This window comes from Uloborus diversus, chromosome 7 (assembly GCF_026930045.1).
Source record: "Uloborus diversus isolate 005 chromosome 7, Udiv.v.3.1, whole genome shotgun sequence".
NCBI lineage: Eukaryota > Metazoa > Arthropoda > Arachnida > Araneae > Uloboridae > Uloborus > Uloborus diversus.
The window spans coordinates 49,744,145-49,761,376 of record NC_072737.1 but is presented as its reverse complement, the minus strand read 5'-3'; the positions used below and the strand labels follow the sequence as shown (position 1 = coordinate 49,761,376).

Genomic DNA, 17,232 nt, shown 5'->3' with positions numbered 1-17,232 from the left:
AGAATAAAGCAGTTTTCAATTCATGATTGCTATTTAAATCTATTCAGAAATGCTACAAAATTCATTAAATAATACTCAACACCTAAATTTATGCCAAAATATATCCTTGCAAGTAAACGTTTGCAGTATTTTCCCGTACATTTTGTCCAAGTTTAAACCCATACAAAATTAATAGTCCCACATCACAGCTTTATAGCCTGTATTCATCATTACTTATGCAAATACAAGATACAATTTTGGACAAATTAACTTATTTTGTAAAATTTGTCTTAGTTCTTGTTAATATGTTACACAGTATACAGATCATTTAAAGTTGCTGTGTATGAATCATCTGCTTATGAATTAACCAAATAATTTGGTGTCAGGAAAAAAAATAATCAACAAACTACAAAAAAAAAGTAGTGGATGTGATTGCTTTTTATTGGCAAATATTTTTGCAGGATATTTCAGTTTGTTGACAATTACAATACACAAAGTTTGTCATCATCTACTAATGACGTTAGTTTCTTTACAGAGAAATTCTTTAGTGATGTTTTGAAGGTTTTTTATGCATTCAAGTACACATGATGGGAGTTCATTTTTCATCATATCCCTACAAACGTTTCGAACACATACTATATCAAATACTTGTTGCCAATAACTACTTGCGTTACAATGGTGATTTTGAATACTGCTTTCTCTAGATTTGAAAATGAAATTAAGTATTTTCAAAAATTCTTCATAATTCATTCCATGGTGGACTTTTAACATTAGCTGGGAAAAAAAAAAAAATAAATAAAAGCAGGATAAGTTGTTGAATATCTAAGTTTAACAAAAACTGCCCAACAACCAGTAAAAAATCTAAAAATAATACCTGCATTTGTTCTTCAAAATGATCATCTTCTTTACAATCATCTATTTCTTTTTTTACATCCAAAGCTGCTTTATAAAGGCATTTCCAAATGTAATTAATATTACATCCGTTAAACCAATTATGATTGATGGAAATTGTGTCCTCCTAAAAGAAAAAAAAAAGGCAGAGCCCATTTATAATATGTTAAAGGAAGATAAATATATAATGCATACAGATCCATGCTTATGTTATCTTGAAGATGATAATCTGATAGAATGACTGTTATTTTAAATCGTATAGAGACATTTTTTTTCATGCATTGGGGGGTTTTTATTACATTTTATTCATTTTTTTTTGTTGTTGTTGTTATTCTTGTTCTTGATATGAAATTCATAATGAATTTAGAGAAAGAAAAAGAAGGTAAAATATGTTGTTCTTGTTTAGATTAAATAATGTTGTAAGTTTTGAGAACTAAGAACTTATTTTGAAATTTTTAGAGTTTTTCAACTTCTGAGTTTTTTTTTTTCTACCAGGCATGTAGCAGGAGGCTGATGTGCATAGTAGGCGAATGCATTTCAGCCTCTTTCTACATCTTCTGTTGCTCACAAATCCAACACGCAAATTTCTTGTTGAGCTGTAGTCACCTAAAAATGACCGTCCCGATTGATTCTCTCGCCAAGCGTGAATTGCGAAGTGTTATTCGTTGCTTGAAGGAAGAAGGAAATAGGACAGCAAACTTTCATCAAAGAATGAGTCAAGTGTATGGAGTGGAGACAGCTTTATGAGTGAGTTGTTCCTGAATGGTGTTGAAAGTTTGAAGGTGGTTGAACTGATGTTCAGTATGAAGGGAGTCAAGGAGACAAGTCTATTGTAGCAGACAATATTTTTCAGTGAACTAAGAATTATAGGATTAATTAAGCAAAATTGAATTTTCATCACAAATGAGTTATCCATGACAGGCAAGGGTAAGATGTTCCCAAAACGACCAAGAGCTCAAAGAACTACTCACCTCCAATCATTGGTGGCAACATTTTTAGAGAGAGTATTTCAAACTTATTCAGAGAAATGACAAATGTTTCAACCATCTCGGTGATTTATGTAGAGGCGTCACCTTTCCCTTATTAATTTAAATAAGAAAATTATTATTTTTTTTATATTCAACTGTTATAGCCTTTACATCGAAGATTGAAAAAAAAAAAAAAACCTTTGCATTAATCATAAGATTTTAAACTAAACTTCGGAAATCAAAATTAAACTAAAATTTAATTTCTTTATTTTTTTCTGTACATGAAGAGTAATTGTGTCAAAAAATACTAATAAAGATGCCAAAAAATTCATTTCTTTCGCTTCTGCTGATTTTTTTTACTATTGACAATTTTGTAATAAGAAGACACTGGACTGCATCATTTCACAATTGTTTCCTCATTGAAGTCTTTTTCATTGATTAATGAATTAATAAATAAAAATTGTGTTCAAAAGTTTTAGAGCTTGAGTTAGTTCATATTTTAAGTCTGAGTTTCCCAAACTGTGGTCCGCGGACCCCCTGGGTCTGCGAGTTCATGCCAGGGGGTCGGCGGTACTATCTAGCTAAAATATTTTGCTGGAAATGACTGAGCTGGCGGTGTATTTCACGTATAATTGATATTGTAGGACGAGTAACGATATTTTTGACAAAAAGAAAGACACTTATGAGGAATAAAAGATTTCTTGCTTAAGAACATGCAAGGCGCAGCAGTCTCTCCCCCTCCCTGTCGGAACTTTCGGAAGAAAACACACTACACATTAATTAATTTTGTGTACATGATGAAGTTCATATTGTTACAAAACTTTTCAAAGTAAAATGCAAACGTATTGCAGATTGAGAACCCAACGCAGATCCTAATCACAGCATTATGACACCGCCAGGGTAGGTTTCCCCGAAACATAATTAATAATTAAAATCCTAATGCCCCATAAAAATACATCTCATATGAAAAATTAACACACTTAAACTAGGCTAACATTGTTTTGTTCACTAACTTCAAAAGTTCACTTTTATTAGTAAACTTGTTGTAGAAATTTGGTGATAACATTTTTATTCCTAATTGAACTTCAAATAGAGTTTTACTTCCATAACTCAAAATAATAATGTAAAACATGAAAACCAGATAATAGCCCTGAAAAATATACAGAACAAAGAATAAACAAATTTAAAGAAAAAAAAAAGCGCAAAAAATATATTAGAAAAACATAGATTCAACTGTGTATTTTTTTTTTTTTTGCTAGGGGGTGGGAGTGGGGGTCCGCGAAGTTTGTAACTTTTCCGGAGGGGGTCCGCGGAGGTCTGAAGTTTGGGAGCCTCTGTCTTAAGTTGTTTTGGTGCAGATAAATTTGATTTCAGCTGAAATGATTTAACTTTGGGAGTAAAACTAAACAGTCAAACGTCAATCTTTTGGAAATGTGCAATAGGGTATAAATAAAGTTTTAATAAATAAGTATACTTACTAAATTCCACACCTGATGGTGCCAGCCACTAGGAACAAAAATAATTTCTCCAGTTTCTTGTATTACATCTAAGTGTTGAACTTTCTTTTCTATAATATCAGTAAGTTCAACATTATATATCAATTGTTTAAACTCATTTTGCAAAAGTTTTTCTGTTCCAGGAGGGAAAAGTAACCATCTTTTACGGCCACAAATATTTACAGACCAACTATAGGAGCCAAACACATCAGCATGTAGAGGGGTCCTACAATGTTTTAAAGAGGAAAATAGTTAATGAAAAAAATGATGTATATTTCTTACCCTTAAGAGCAGAAGAATTTTTAACTTTTTTAATTTTGAAACATAAATTCAGTTGTCTTTTGTTTTGAATACATCTGCTTTTGTGCATTTAACATTTAGCTTTTTTAAATATACAATAAAATTTGAAAGGAGAAAAAAGCATATATTTAAAGGGGGAAAGAGCTTATATTTAACTGTTACCTTTTTTTAACTTTAAGGAATTTTGAAAAATGGCACTTATATTCTGTAAGACAAAGGTCCGAAACTCAATAAATAAATAAATAAATAAATTTAAAAAAATAATAATAAATAATATGATCATTAATTGTGATTATGACATTTCATCACCATTATTTGTTAGTGAGTTTAAATAGAAATAAATGTTCTTCTAAGAAGTATAGCTAGTACCTTATCTAAACTATTATCTTGTCAAAAAATTGTATTAAAATATGAGAATTAAAATTTATTAAAGTTAGAAATAACATGCAGAGATTTAAATTTCAGAAACTGCTGTTTTGAGGGTAACAGAGCGAGCCGTCTCATTAATACAAAGAGAGGGTCTAGAACAACTCCAAAAACAACTAGTGAAAAACCAGATTTTCTTTAGGAAAAAGTAACACATGTGTAGTCCATATGTTAGAGGAGAGTTACAATGTGCATTTATATGAAGAATAAAGAGGCGCCTATTCCCATCAATGACCCCCCCCCCCCAAATCAGAACAAAAAACCCTTAAAATTAATCCCCTAAAATTTTAATACTACAATCTGCTGCATGGAACCCCTCTAGTGAACACTCCTGAAGAATAGGAAAACAAGGAAAATTATTCTCCACTTACTGCACACCAAGAGTTTTTCTCTTAGAAAGTATAAATTCAATAAAAATTTTGAGCTAAAATACACTTTTTTATTTTTTGCTGAAAATCATATCAATTGGTGTACTAGGATGAAAAGAGCACTGATATACAGGGTTTGTATAACAGGGTTCATACTCTATTCGGATGAAAAAATGCCATGACTTTTTCATGACTTCATAAAAAAATTTCATGACCTTTTTACATGCTTTTTACATGAAAAGAATAGTACTATTTAATTTCAAACTGGAATTTTTTTGAAAATGAGCATTAGCGAAACTTCTACGTGAATTCTTCTACCTCATCGAAGCACTTACTTGTGATCGAAAAAATATCAGTGTACACCTAAAAACTAAACTATTCTTATTTGTCTTCATCATATAACTTTTAGTAAAGTTAGTAAAACTACAGTGAATGAAATATAACGGTGCTTAAGTGTCTAATAATGTTTATAAACAGGTAGAATGATAATGAATAGGACAAAGGCTGAATGAGTCATTACTAAGTTTCAATAAATTTGCTTCAAAGGTTGCCTTTTAGCATCAGCATTGCCTTTAAGAATACACATAGCTTGACAGTATTTTGGCTCATTAAAGAAAAGCCATTCTTTAGTAAATTCATGTTTCTAAACCAGATATTTATATTTAAAAAAGGAAAAACATTCAGTAGCGAATAAATCTTAATTCAAATGTACTTGTTTACCTATTTGCACATTTTTAAATGCATATAAATTAGTAGGTTCAGAAATTCCTGAAAATAGGGTTTGATTCCTGACGTTGAAAGTAGCAGTGGGTTGCATGGATTAGTTCTGCGGGCCGTATGTTGGGCAGTACTGTTTTATAGTATTAGAATTCCCTTATTTCTGTGTTTTATCACCTGTCAAAAGATCTTCATTTTCTAAAACTTTCAACAAATTGAGATAAACTCTGATAAATTTAGTAATAAAGTTTTTACGAGTGATGGAAACAAACTCGAATGCAATTGAATTGCATTTTTTAAGTGGGCGTGGCAAAATCAAGAATGTGCAAGTTTGGTACCACAGAATATAAAAAGTCTTGAAAATAATGGTAAATGCAAAATGAGTGATGTCCAAGCAGTAAAATCTCATTGCAAAAAAAGAAGAGCGACTGCTACAGAAGTGGATGTAACGAGATTTCAAAATTCAGAATTGTTTTTGGGATCGTTCACTTTTCCAGTTTTAATATGTAAGACTTAAATCCTCAATATTTCTGATGCTCTTTTAGCAACTTCTTTGCCCAGGACATTTTTCCATGACTTTAAATAATTTTCTATGACTTTGAAGGAAAATTTCAATTTTCCATGACTTTTCCAGATCTGAAATTCACTAAATTTTTTTCCATGACTTTCCAAGATTTCCATAACCCGTACAAACCCTGGTATAAAAAGTAACCGGACTGAGTTTGTTATGCACAGGTAAAACATTTGTAAACCGGTTGTTGCTGCTCTAGTGGTGTTGGGGGATCGAGGGAAGGGGAGCAAATCTGAATCAGTTGCTTCCAAACGATTGGAGGGTTAGCATCGTGCGAGAGAGCGGTGTGTGTTTAGTGATCTCGTCGGAGTAAAAATAGAGTGTACCATCGAACAACGTGTTAACTTCAAAATTTTGTGTCAAAATAGTGATGTGGATGGGGTAAATACCCAGTGGGTAGGTAGATATTTTCAGGGTATTTACCCAAGGCCTGGGTAAATACCCAAAAACTGGGTATTTTACAAAAAAATGAAAAAAGTGAATGGGAATTTTTTTAAAAAATCTAAATATGAAATAATTGGTAAAACTAATACATATGTTTTACACAGTTTATAATATTTTTTATTGAAAGACTTGATGAAAATATAAAAAAAACATATTGTGAACCAAAGCATCTTTCTTTTCAATGTCGTAATTGGAGAAGATGTTTGCTTTTTTTTGTAAACAGTTAAGCTTTTTAGCTTTTTAGTTTTTGTAGAATTCCTTTTTATATCTGAAATTTGGCTATCAGCATTGATTAGGCATATCCAACACATTTATTGTGAATATCATATTAGATTGCCAAGTTGTTTCACACAATAATTCTTTAAATATGTGATCAAAATACAATTTTTGAGCAAAAATGTATTGTTTTGTATACGGTTGGTTATACAAGGTGCATTCTGAAAGTAATGCAATGGGTTTTTCCAGGCCACTTTTATTGGTAGGAGTATAATCAAACTACTTGGTTTAGATGAGAGGGACCCTAAAGTTTTCCGGAAAACCAATCTCGAGGTTCTCCAAGCTATGGAAGTGGCCGGACGTAAGTTAATGTTAACTGCTGCGCATCGACCGTGTCATAGGAAAAATGGTATGCGATTAAGTTTTGTTTCTTAACCAACAAAATCTTTTGAGGTGACTAACAAAATGATTCGTGAAAATGCTGTCCCAGCCCTCTATAGTCCTGACGTCACCCCGACAGACTTCTTTTTGTTCCCTCGGATTAAGGCAGGCCTGAAATGAACCCATTTTTCATCCCTAGAAGAGACCCAATCAGCCGTGACTTAGGGGAGGTCCCCAAAAATGCCTTTCAGGGCACTTACCAGTAATGGCAGAGACGATGGAAGAAATGTGCAAAAGCCCAAGCACATTACTTAGAAGAATTTTAAGTGTTTGTGCAAATCTGTTCAATAAATTACTTTTTAAAAAAATTGCATTACTTTTGGAATAAACCCTGTATATATACGTAGTGGAATACATACAGAAAAGTATTTTAGTTGAATATAAATTTTTGAAATAAATACCCAGGTAAATACCCATTTTGGGTATTTACCCAGGTATATACCATGTGGATATTTACCCCTAAAAATAAATATCCAGGTATTTTACATCACTATGTCAAACTCAAGAAAACGCATATGGAAACTCTTCAAATGATCAATGAGGTTTACGGTGAGGAGGCTTTATCCAGAACTCAAGTCTTCCAGTGGCACAAGAATTTCCGAGAGGGCAGCCATGACATCCACGATGAACAGCACGCCAGACATCCATCAGCCAGTCATAGGGACCCAAACGTGCAAAAAATGCGTGATGTGTTGAACACTGACCGTTGTCTGAGCATCCGAGCAATCGCAGAAGAGGTCGGGATCGATAAGATGACCGTTCACGACATTGTTAAGAACAATCTGGGCATGAGGAAGATCTTTGCAAAACTGGTGCCAAAACACCTGACAGACGAGCAAAAGGAGCGTCGTGTGCCGGATACAGCACCACCGAACTTCCTTCAATTCCCCAAGGTCAAGAGAGTACTAAATTGGACGCGGTTCGGGACTCTGGAAGCTGTTCAAATTGCTACGACGAGGGCTCAAGAAGCTTTACAGGTTGCCGACTTCCAGGGGTCTTCAGGGACTGGAAAATCTGGTACCAAAGGGTTATCGACTTCCATGGGGACTACTTCGAAGATTTCTAGAGAAAAAGTGTAGAAATTTTGCCAATAAATATGTTTTCTAAGGTCAGTCCGGTTACTTTTTATACAAACCCTGTAAAATGTCATCTACCATAAAAATTGATACAGATCTAATCAAAATATGTTATGTTTGCGGCAGTGAAAAGTAAAGAAGAACATTAGGGAAATCACATTGTGACGATAATTATTCAAGTGAGGAAAATTGCATATTTTATACCATTTTCCGTGTAAAAAAATTTAATAGGAAAACTGAAACACTTCTTTCAAAATACAAGATAATAAGAAATTCATACAGCATACAATTACTTCTGTCCTAATTACGAAAAAAATCTGGAAAAATGGATGGATTGTGGGTCTAAAAGGTGGATTGTAAGTGAATGTAAGTGAGCCTCCCCCTCTCTCTCCCCCAATGTTGTTTTATCTTTAAAAAATTTAAACATATTTTGGTTTCTTTTGTAGTTGTCTGAAAGGTGCCAAAATTATGAAGTTCAAACAAATCCAGATTCCTAATGTAAGAATCACTGAGCTTACAACTTCAGGTGTAATCTCAATAAAGCAATAACTTTATTAAAAGAAAAAAACATTAGTTAACAAAAAAATAAATTACCAAGTTCCTTTGGGGCCCATATAAACAAATTCATAATCATCATTTTCTTTTTGACAAAACTCATTTAACCAATCAGATTTGAAGAAAATAGGCGTCACATAAGCTCCATATTTAGGAAAATTCCTGTAAAGTGCACTTGAATTAATTATATGTTTTAAAAAATATTTTATTTTATGATAAAATAAAGTTTGAATGCATCACAACACATTCATAAAAAGACATGTTGCTTGCCTATTAAAATGCCAGTCTTTCAAGTATAAAGAGGGGCAATTATTAGTTTCTTGATTTAACTTCTTCCAATATTTAATGTAATCTTTGAATTTCATGTTGCTTTTGAGTTGTGAATTGTAGTCTTTTATGCCACAGTCTGCAACAGGAACATCTGCAGAGCCTAAAATATATTTTTTTTGCTCATGCAATCTATTGCAAAATTTTATTAACTGCAAACGTTTTAAGTAACTAATTGCATCTTTACTTAAACTTTTATTTTGATGAATGTAAAAAACCAATAGCAAGCCATACAGATGGAGAAAACAAAATAACTAGTTTTTTTTTTTGTGTTTTAGCAAAATTGAATACAACCAGGAAATCATACAAAAATTAATAAATAAATAAATAAATAGGCAGCAATTGAAAGAATATATTGATACTTTTTTTTACATGAAAATTATTTGCCTTCACCCCCTTTTTCTCAAGAGATACGGTCCTAAAGTCTGCCTCAATTTAAAAAAAAAAAAAGTCAAATTAAAAAACTTGGCACGAAATTGAAGCTACCATATGTTTTGACTGTCTCCGTTTGGCAAGACATCTATCTGTAAAGCATTTAAAAGATGTATTCTATTCTTTATTAAAGTTTGCTAAATTTGGCCACTTTTCTTAGTATTTCGGCAGACTTAAAGACCTTATATTTCGATAACAGGGACACGAGGTCAAATAATTTATGCGTCTAAAAACATGTTTTACTATGCTATTTTCATCGCTTCTTGTTCAAAAAATTTTTTACTACCACACTATTATATGGCTTCCTGGTAAGGAACTAAACCATGTAAAAATTATGTTTTTCAAACAGTTATACAATTAAAAACTGTTAGACAGGTAAAGTTGCATTGAATGCAGCAGTTTACACAGAATACACAGAATCTCCTCAAACCAAAAAACCTCTTACTGTTGGTTTAAATTTCAAGTTACTTATAATTTTATGTTTTTATCAAAAGTTAAATAATATTAAAAAATATTGAGTGCAGCACTAAATCATAAAAAGTGGAAGACTGCAAAACCTTTTGAATTAGTGGCTGCTGCTTATATGAATCACATTTAGTCTTAACAGTTTTGATTCCATAAAGGGGTCGATTCAATAAAGCTGTATTTTATTCTGTTTTTAACGATTTGATTCATTAAAGTGGCTGATTCAATTAACCACTGATATAATTAATCGCTGTCCAATGTAGTAGGAATACAAAAAGGAACTTATGACTGGTAAGCAAAAGCTTTTGTTCGAATAGCTAAAAAATTACAGCAAGGAAATAACTTGCTACTTTCCAAGGAACTGATGTGATATACCTCACCCTTTGCGACTTTTTCCTGTTGGCGCCAAGAAAGCGTCGCCAAGAAAACGATGTATGACGACATAAGTCATACATTGTTCTTAGCGATGCTTTTTTAGCGCCAACAGGAAAAAATCACATAAAAAATATGATCAAAGCACTTCAGAACACAATATATATAAAAACAACATAAAACCACAACAAAAAACACCATGAATATATGCTTCAAAAATACCAGAAACTAGAAAGTTTTTGTACACAAAGAACAATTACTAGAAAGTATTTAAAATGCTTAAATTGACAAATTACCATAACAGCTCACCAATGTACCAATTTAGAAATAAAAGCTATTTTCCATCATGCATCTCATTGAACAAAAACTTTTCTCATACTCAGCTAAAAAAGAGCACAGTGATTCAAATTGCGATGTTTAAAGCGGAAAACACCCCCAAAATCAATAACTATTTTAGCCAAAATAGTGCTTAGTTACTGAAATTTCGATGTATGAAAAGTAGAAATGTTTTAACAAAACATCCTAAACATAAACAGTACAAAAATACCATACATTTTTTTGCTATTCAGACATGCTTTCAAAATACCTATTATATTTTACATAAAATAACACTTTCATATTTTTAAAAAAGGTGGAGTCAACTTATTTTCAGAAATTCAGTACCTAAAGGAAACACGTTAATAGAATGTCTAAATAATTCGTGGCATCGATAAGAATTAACTTTTAGAACAAACGAACTGTACTATTTTTGAAAAATTAATTTACAAACAGTAAAAATAAAGTTAAAAACTACGAGAACCCCTCAAGGATTTATAAAAACAAAGAATTTCGGAAGTGAGAGGTTTTTTCTTAAATTCTAAAATGAAGAACTTACCTTTTTATGGTATAAATCCTCACACTTAGTCTAAAACAATACATCATATGACAATGGCACATTACAGATACACACCACGTTGGAGTTAACTTTTAATTAACATTCAAGTTTGAAGAAACTGGCATTTTCTAATGTTTTTACTTCAAAACACAACTACTGAATTTAAACTAACACAAAATAAGCTTTCCTGTAAAGTATATTGCACGAAACAACACGTATCTCTCCTGCGTGAAACCAGGTAAACAAGTTTGAACAGATCTAACTAGCTTGCCTTCGGGTTACCAAACGCAGGTTAATTTCGCCAGGGATGCCATGCTTAAAAAATTATCGCCCCATAGGCGAGAAAAATATTTCAATTTCGAAAAAAAAATCGGCTGTCGCCAAATGGGGGGGGGGGGGGGGTATATCACATCTGTACCCTTTCCAATTATAGATAAGTTGCCTACGTTGGAGATTATTTTTCATTTTATTTATTGCCACTATGCTCGATCAAAGTTACATAGAAACTGTTTGGCCATGCACACAATATTTTGTCCTTCGATCAAAATGGAAAATAATCTGCCAGTTACCATTGATGAAAAATAACTGAAATGACCAAATTTTTACCAAGATTTCATAAGTCTGAATTGAGGGGGGGGGGGGGGGGGGGATCATTGACCATGACGCCACTATTATAATCTTAATCATTTTCAAAAATCAATGGCTTCAATCACAGTAAATTTCATCATTCAATTCCTTCCCCACTCATTCTGAAACTTTTATTACTTTGCACAGAAAGTAAAAAACCATTGTTAAAGTATTTCTTCTTTTTTAAAGTTTATTTTTTATTTGATAACTAAAATACATTTTATGAAATTTTCATTCCTTTTAACTAGCTTGTTTAATTCCATTTTCTTGCTTAAGAAGCTAAAGAACAGTTAAATGGAGGCTAATTAAGTGGGAACCTACTGTGCATATTCAACAAGAGATTTGCCCAAAACAAAAATAAATTTTAAATAGTTTTAAAATAGAATCATTGAATATTTATTTTAACATATGACATTTGAGTTCAAAAATATTGTTATAGAATCCAGTAATTACAACAACTTGATAACAGAATGGGTGCCCAGGAAATGACTAATGTTTCTAATGACTAAAATTTTAAAATTATAAGGGTCTTTTTTTGATCAAAAATACCTTCTGAAAAAAAATTTTTTTAATTAAAAAAAACCTTCTGGAGTGGTTCTTTTGATCAAAACAGCTCTTTCATATGCATAAACTACTACATTTAAATTTGCATTTATGTTAAAACCAATGCCTCTGGTGGGTGTTTTCACTCTCCCCCCTTTGTTGCACCACTGAGTAAAGCATATGAATAAGTGCACACAAAAGCAAAGCTTCATTTGTCTTTAGGTCTGGACTAGTACAAACTTTAAATTATATTTATTTAGCATTCAAATACTCTAAGTAGGAATAGGAATTTTATTTTAACAAAATTTTCATGCTGAATGGAAAAAGTTGAGTTTTTACTGAAAATGATCAATATTCAGTAACTGCATTTAAAATTGTTTCTGGGAAAAGCCAGCATAAAGATATTTCTTAAGATAAGGGGCATTCCAAGGTATTTTTGACATTTATGTAGAGTCCGTAACGTGACCTTTTTTGCCATAACTTTTTAGTTTACTGTTTGATTAGCATATTATTTTATTTTGATCTTTTCCTACCAACACACCAACTCAAATTAAAATAATTTGCAAATCAAACGGTAAATTAAAAAGTTATGGCAAAAAAAGGTCACGTTACGGACTCTACATAATTTTAAAAATACCTTGGAATGCCCCATAAGCTAGCATTTTGAAATTTTATAATGAGTAATAACAAAATACAGCCTGCGAAGCTGATCCATGTGGCCAATTGGCTCAGCATTAGGAGTCAAAAAAATATGTTCCATAACATTCCAAACCTGGATAATTTTGAGCAAAATTCTGTAAATGTTGCAATAATACAATTTATAATTTAAAATTCAACTCGGTATAGTATTAAAAAAGTCAGTTCAAGCTTTTTAATGATACACTGTTTTGTTAACACTGAAATGTTTATGCTAAGGTTCATTTTTGTGGAATTGCTCTGTACAATTTTGAAATAAAAATGAAAGAACTAAGACAATGTAAGAAATGAGTTTAAAACTATCAATACCGAATTCTTTAATCAAATAATCAAAATTTGGTTTGCCATTAATAATCCATTCTTGACTTGACTTCCAGTTCTGAATATCAGCCGATATTATACAGGGTTTATTTCCCAATAAATATTCTACAAAAAATGACTCATATGATGCATCACAGATGCGATCTATACAATTACTATCAGGAGTGTATGAAAACTCATCAAATAACTGGAAGTTTCCTGGCTCAGATTTAAGAAACGTACTAATAGATTTATAAGATAGTTCCATGATGGGAAAAACACTTAATTTCCAAATTTATCAATGCAGCTATAATAATGATGAAAACATATTCGTATAAAATCTAATTCTTCGTTTGAAAAAATTCCCTTTCGTTCACGCACAGACGAGTCAAAAACAAAAACATTGTAATAACTATGGCAACGATCAAGAGAAGGGAGGGAAGGGAGATGGGATGGCGAATGAGCAGGTTTTTTTTTATGTAGATAGAAAAATTACATATAAAATTATTGAAATGTTTCCTTTCATTTAATATTTTTTTTTCTTTTTGTAACTGTCATTTCCCAATACAATGAAATCATTTTTAGTAGGAGTAATGTGTGTTTTTATTCAATTTAATTGGCAACGTTTTTGATATTTTTCAATGTTTAGGTTGTTAGCTTTTAATCATGTTTTTATTTTTCCTCAAAAGATAACTGAAAATTATTTTTTAATGATCTGTTATTTTATAATGTCTGTCACGAATTACAAGTACTTAATCAGAAGATGGTAGTAATTATGAAACTTTAATATTGTATTGGTATGTCCTGGGACCGGTTTTGCAAACATCGTGGCATATTCATGATTTAAAAGTGAGCCAAATGTATACTTTATATATTTTGGTAAAAATTGAAAAATGTCTCTTAAAAAGTAGTTTTTAATGAAATTTTAATGAATGCATTTCATACGAGTTTTCATTTCAAATTACTGGCGATTCCATCAATGACATATAAAGTTAAGTGTAATTCATTGTATACTTTTACAGTCTTCATTTTAATAAAGTTTTGTGACAATCGTCGCAATAGCTTGAGTAGAAAGTACTACATACTTCTCAAGTGTTGTCGTATTCACTTTTGAGTCATTAATAAGCTTTTATCTTCTCTTGCTCCGGCAACTTTTTTTTGTTACTTTTCAACATGCCCACCTCTAAAAATTGTTTACTGCGAAAAGTTCGCATGATTTTTTAAAAAGATTGATTGCAGTAAAATGTTATGAATTTTTCAACAACATTAAAAATACAATGATGTGTGTTGTGCTTTTAAATTCTATAATTGTAACGTTGTTTATTGAATCTTTAGTTAAGTGAAAATGCCACTGACAGTAAAATTTGTATGAATACAGTGAAACCTGTGTATAACAATACTGTCTGTAACGATATTTTCCTAGGTCCCAGCAAAATGTCAGTATTAATAATTAAACGGTCTGTATGTAACGATAACCTGTCTATAACAATATTTTTTTTACTTCCCAACAGTATTGTTGTAGACAGGTTTTACAGTATCAATATGATCTGGCTGGTATGTTTGCTGCTTTGTGAAATTTCATGGCATAAAAATAAATAGGTTACAGCTGCAGCAGTTGGTATGAATTTAAAGAATGAGAAATTAAGTGACTACAATTGTCAGTAAAAGAGCTTAGCCTTTAAAGAAGTAGCAAAATATCTTGGAAAAATTCTGGAAAATTTCAAGCAAAAAGATTCAAATTTTAAGCAAAACAAACATTTGAAAAAAAAAAATGTTGCAAATTATTCTTATTTAAGTAAATAAAAATATTTTTAATATTGTATTCTTTTTAATAATTTACAAGCTAAACTTGTCATTATACAATTATTTTTTTTTTTTGTATCAATGAGGGTCATGATGTACCCACTATATGTTGTTTTTTGAAATTGAAGTTGCTTGAATTAAATTATTCGTGATGCATCATCCTGACATTGCAATGTGAAGTTGGCAATGCATTTTGATGTAAAAATTCCTACATTGCCCAGCTCTACCCAGGTGTTATAAAAAAATATTTTGATTTTTCAACAAATTCTTGCATACCACAAACAACTCTTAAATCCACGCACAGTTCAGAACCAAGTGATCTATGATTTTTTAGAATTTTAAGGAAATCCAGATTATTTATTTGTTTACATATTTCACTTACACGACACAAAATTGACACAAGTCAAAAGTTGTTGATTTTGAGTTATATACATGTCCTGGTGCATTTTTATTAGTTCTATTAAAATGCAAGACAGCCACAAACAAAACAAAAACAAAAAAAAAAAAAACTAATTTTTGAGATGGGTCAGTGTGTTACTATAAGAATTTATGCTAAGGTGCATCTTACATTTAATTGATTTTTCTCAAAAAGTAGTTTTTGCAGATATGTCGGTGTTGTACTAGATGTATGATTTATTGCAAAATTATCATCATATATTTGCACGGAGAATCTATTATGTAAAGAAAGTCTGAAATTTCAAAGTAGTCATAGACAATCTAAAACTGTTTGTGGAAAAAATCAAATAGATAGGTTTTAAGGGTACAGGAAAACGTTTAGACTAGGGACAAAGTGATATTTGTTTCTATAGGGGGGTTAGATGCACCCTCCAAAATCTGGTTTTAAAAAAAATTAAATGCTTAGAAACACTACATCCCTGAAAATGCAGCGTTTTAAAGTAATGATTAATTCAACCATGTTTTTTCATGGTAGCTTATAAACATTAAAATATCATATGAAAGGAAAGGAATAAAAAGAATTCATAGGTACTTACTCAGGTGTGGGTATGGGCCTATCCCTCCCCCCTACTATTTTTAAAGAAAATTTTTTTTAAATACAGAAACCTTCATTTAAATTGATCTTCTTTTTTCTGCAATTAAAGATTAGATATTGTATTTTTATCAGAATGTTTCATTATCTAATTCTTTATTCTTTAGTTAAAAGTGTTGGATTAACCAGTGTGTGGTTGCATCTCTTTATATTATGTCAGTGCTTGCGTTTTGGTCTTTTCCCCACTCTTGCAATCCAAGAGACGATAAAGAATTTTGAATGATTTCTTTTAGTGCTTGCTACAGCTAACCGAATAGACACCATTTATTGTCTGGTGGGAAAAAGTAGTCAATGGGGTAAACTGTCATAAATCAAAGAGCTATATATTCGAAATAAATGAAAGAATGAGGGTATTTTTTTAATTTTAGATTTAAACAATTAGGAATAAAGTTTTGAACTACAAATTTGAATACTGGAAATACTTTATTTTGTGAAAAAAATCTTTTTGTTTGCTTATGAACCATTTAAAAATCTGAACACCTCTTTTAACTTCTTTGTTAAGTTTTTTTATTAAAATTTTTAGCTGTTTGGTAGTGCAGGCAACTTATCGGATGTCTCAAGAATAGGTCTGCATAAACAGCTAAGCTTGATTCATTTCATATAATATTCTAGAACAACTTAAGTAAGATGTGGTAATAGGTTAGACTTAACACATATCCTTCATCTAAAATTGTTTAATCTTCACTTATAAGGCAGATATCAGTTAAATATTAATTTTAAATATGTACTATTTTTAAGGTAAATTGGATTAAATACAACTAAGCTTTAATTTTCTATAACATATTGATGAAATTAAAGTAAGATTGTAATCTTATAATATATGTTAAAAAAATTATTGCACTTTTTCTGCAACCACAGCTTTCAATTTTTTCTAGTGTAATAATTGATCCCTCCTCTCCCTCCACGAAAAAAAAAAGAAAAAAAAGTTAAATCAGTAAAAAGTGGAAACTTAAGAAATAGAAGAATTTTGTATGTATTGAATAAATAGATAAAGCCTGATAATTTTACCCCTTTTGCTTTTTAATTAAGTAACATTTCCTATTTGAGTGTAATATTTTCTTATTATGTAATTTAGATGCCATCTTCAATATATTTCTAAATAAATAAAACATTGAAAGTTATCACACCTTCCCTAAATGGTATTGATGAAATCCAGGATTGAAATGTGGTTTCAATTCTCAGTGAACCAACTTTTGACCATTGAAGATTTGTAATTTATTTAATGAGTTAGTTTCTTTAAAAAAAACTAGATGTGCTGAGCATTGACAAATCATGGTGTAAGTTTATATTTCTTTAA

General features: G+C 31.0%; 1 protein-coding gene across 2 annotated transcripts; it reads right to left on the bottom strand.

The window, feature by feature from the left end:
- Positions 1–412: 412 nt before the first annotated feature.
- On the bottom strand, positions 413–13,464 carry LOC129226111 (2-oxoglutarate and iron-dependent oxygenase JMJD4-like). Of its 2 annotated transcripts, none has more exons than XM_054860709.1 (6): positions 13,094–13,464; positions 8,719–8,878; positions 8,488–8,610; positions 3,317–3,560; positions 854–997; positions 413–753 (listed from the first exon to the last, which is right to left on the bottom strand). In XM_054860709.1, exons 1-6 carry the CDS (start codon positions 13,350–13,352, stop codon positions 484–486), a joined length of 1,200 nt encoding a protein of 399 aa, XP_054716684.1. In that variant the 5' UTR covers positions 13,353–13,464; the 3' UTR covers positions 413–483. The 2 variants fall into 2 exon arrangements, with proteins under 2 accessions (XP_054716684.1, XP_054716685.1); XM_054860710.1 differs by having other exon boundaries at positions 13,328–13,450.
- Positions 13,465–17,232: the final 3,768 nt, after the last annotated feature.

Bases quoted from the DNA above. Each gene is read 5' to 3' on its own strand.
- LOC129226111 (XM_054860709.1), bottom strand. From the start codon at position 13,352: ATGGAACTATCTTATAAATCTATTAGTACGTTTCTTAAATCTGAGCCA. The intron at 8,879-13,093 runs GTATTGATAGTT...AATATATTTTAG, and splicing joins TTATTTGATTAAAGAATTCG to GCTCTGCAGATGTTCCTGTT. The intron at 3,561-8,487 runs GTAATTTATTTT...AAAACATTGTAG, and splicing joins ATGGGCCCCAAAGGAACTTG to GACCCCTCTACATGCTGATG.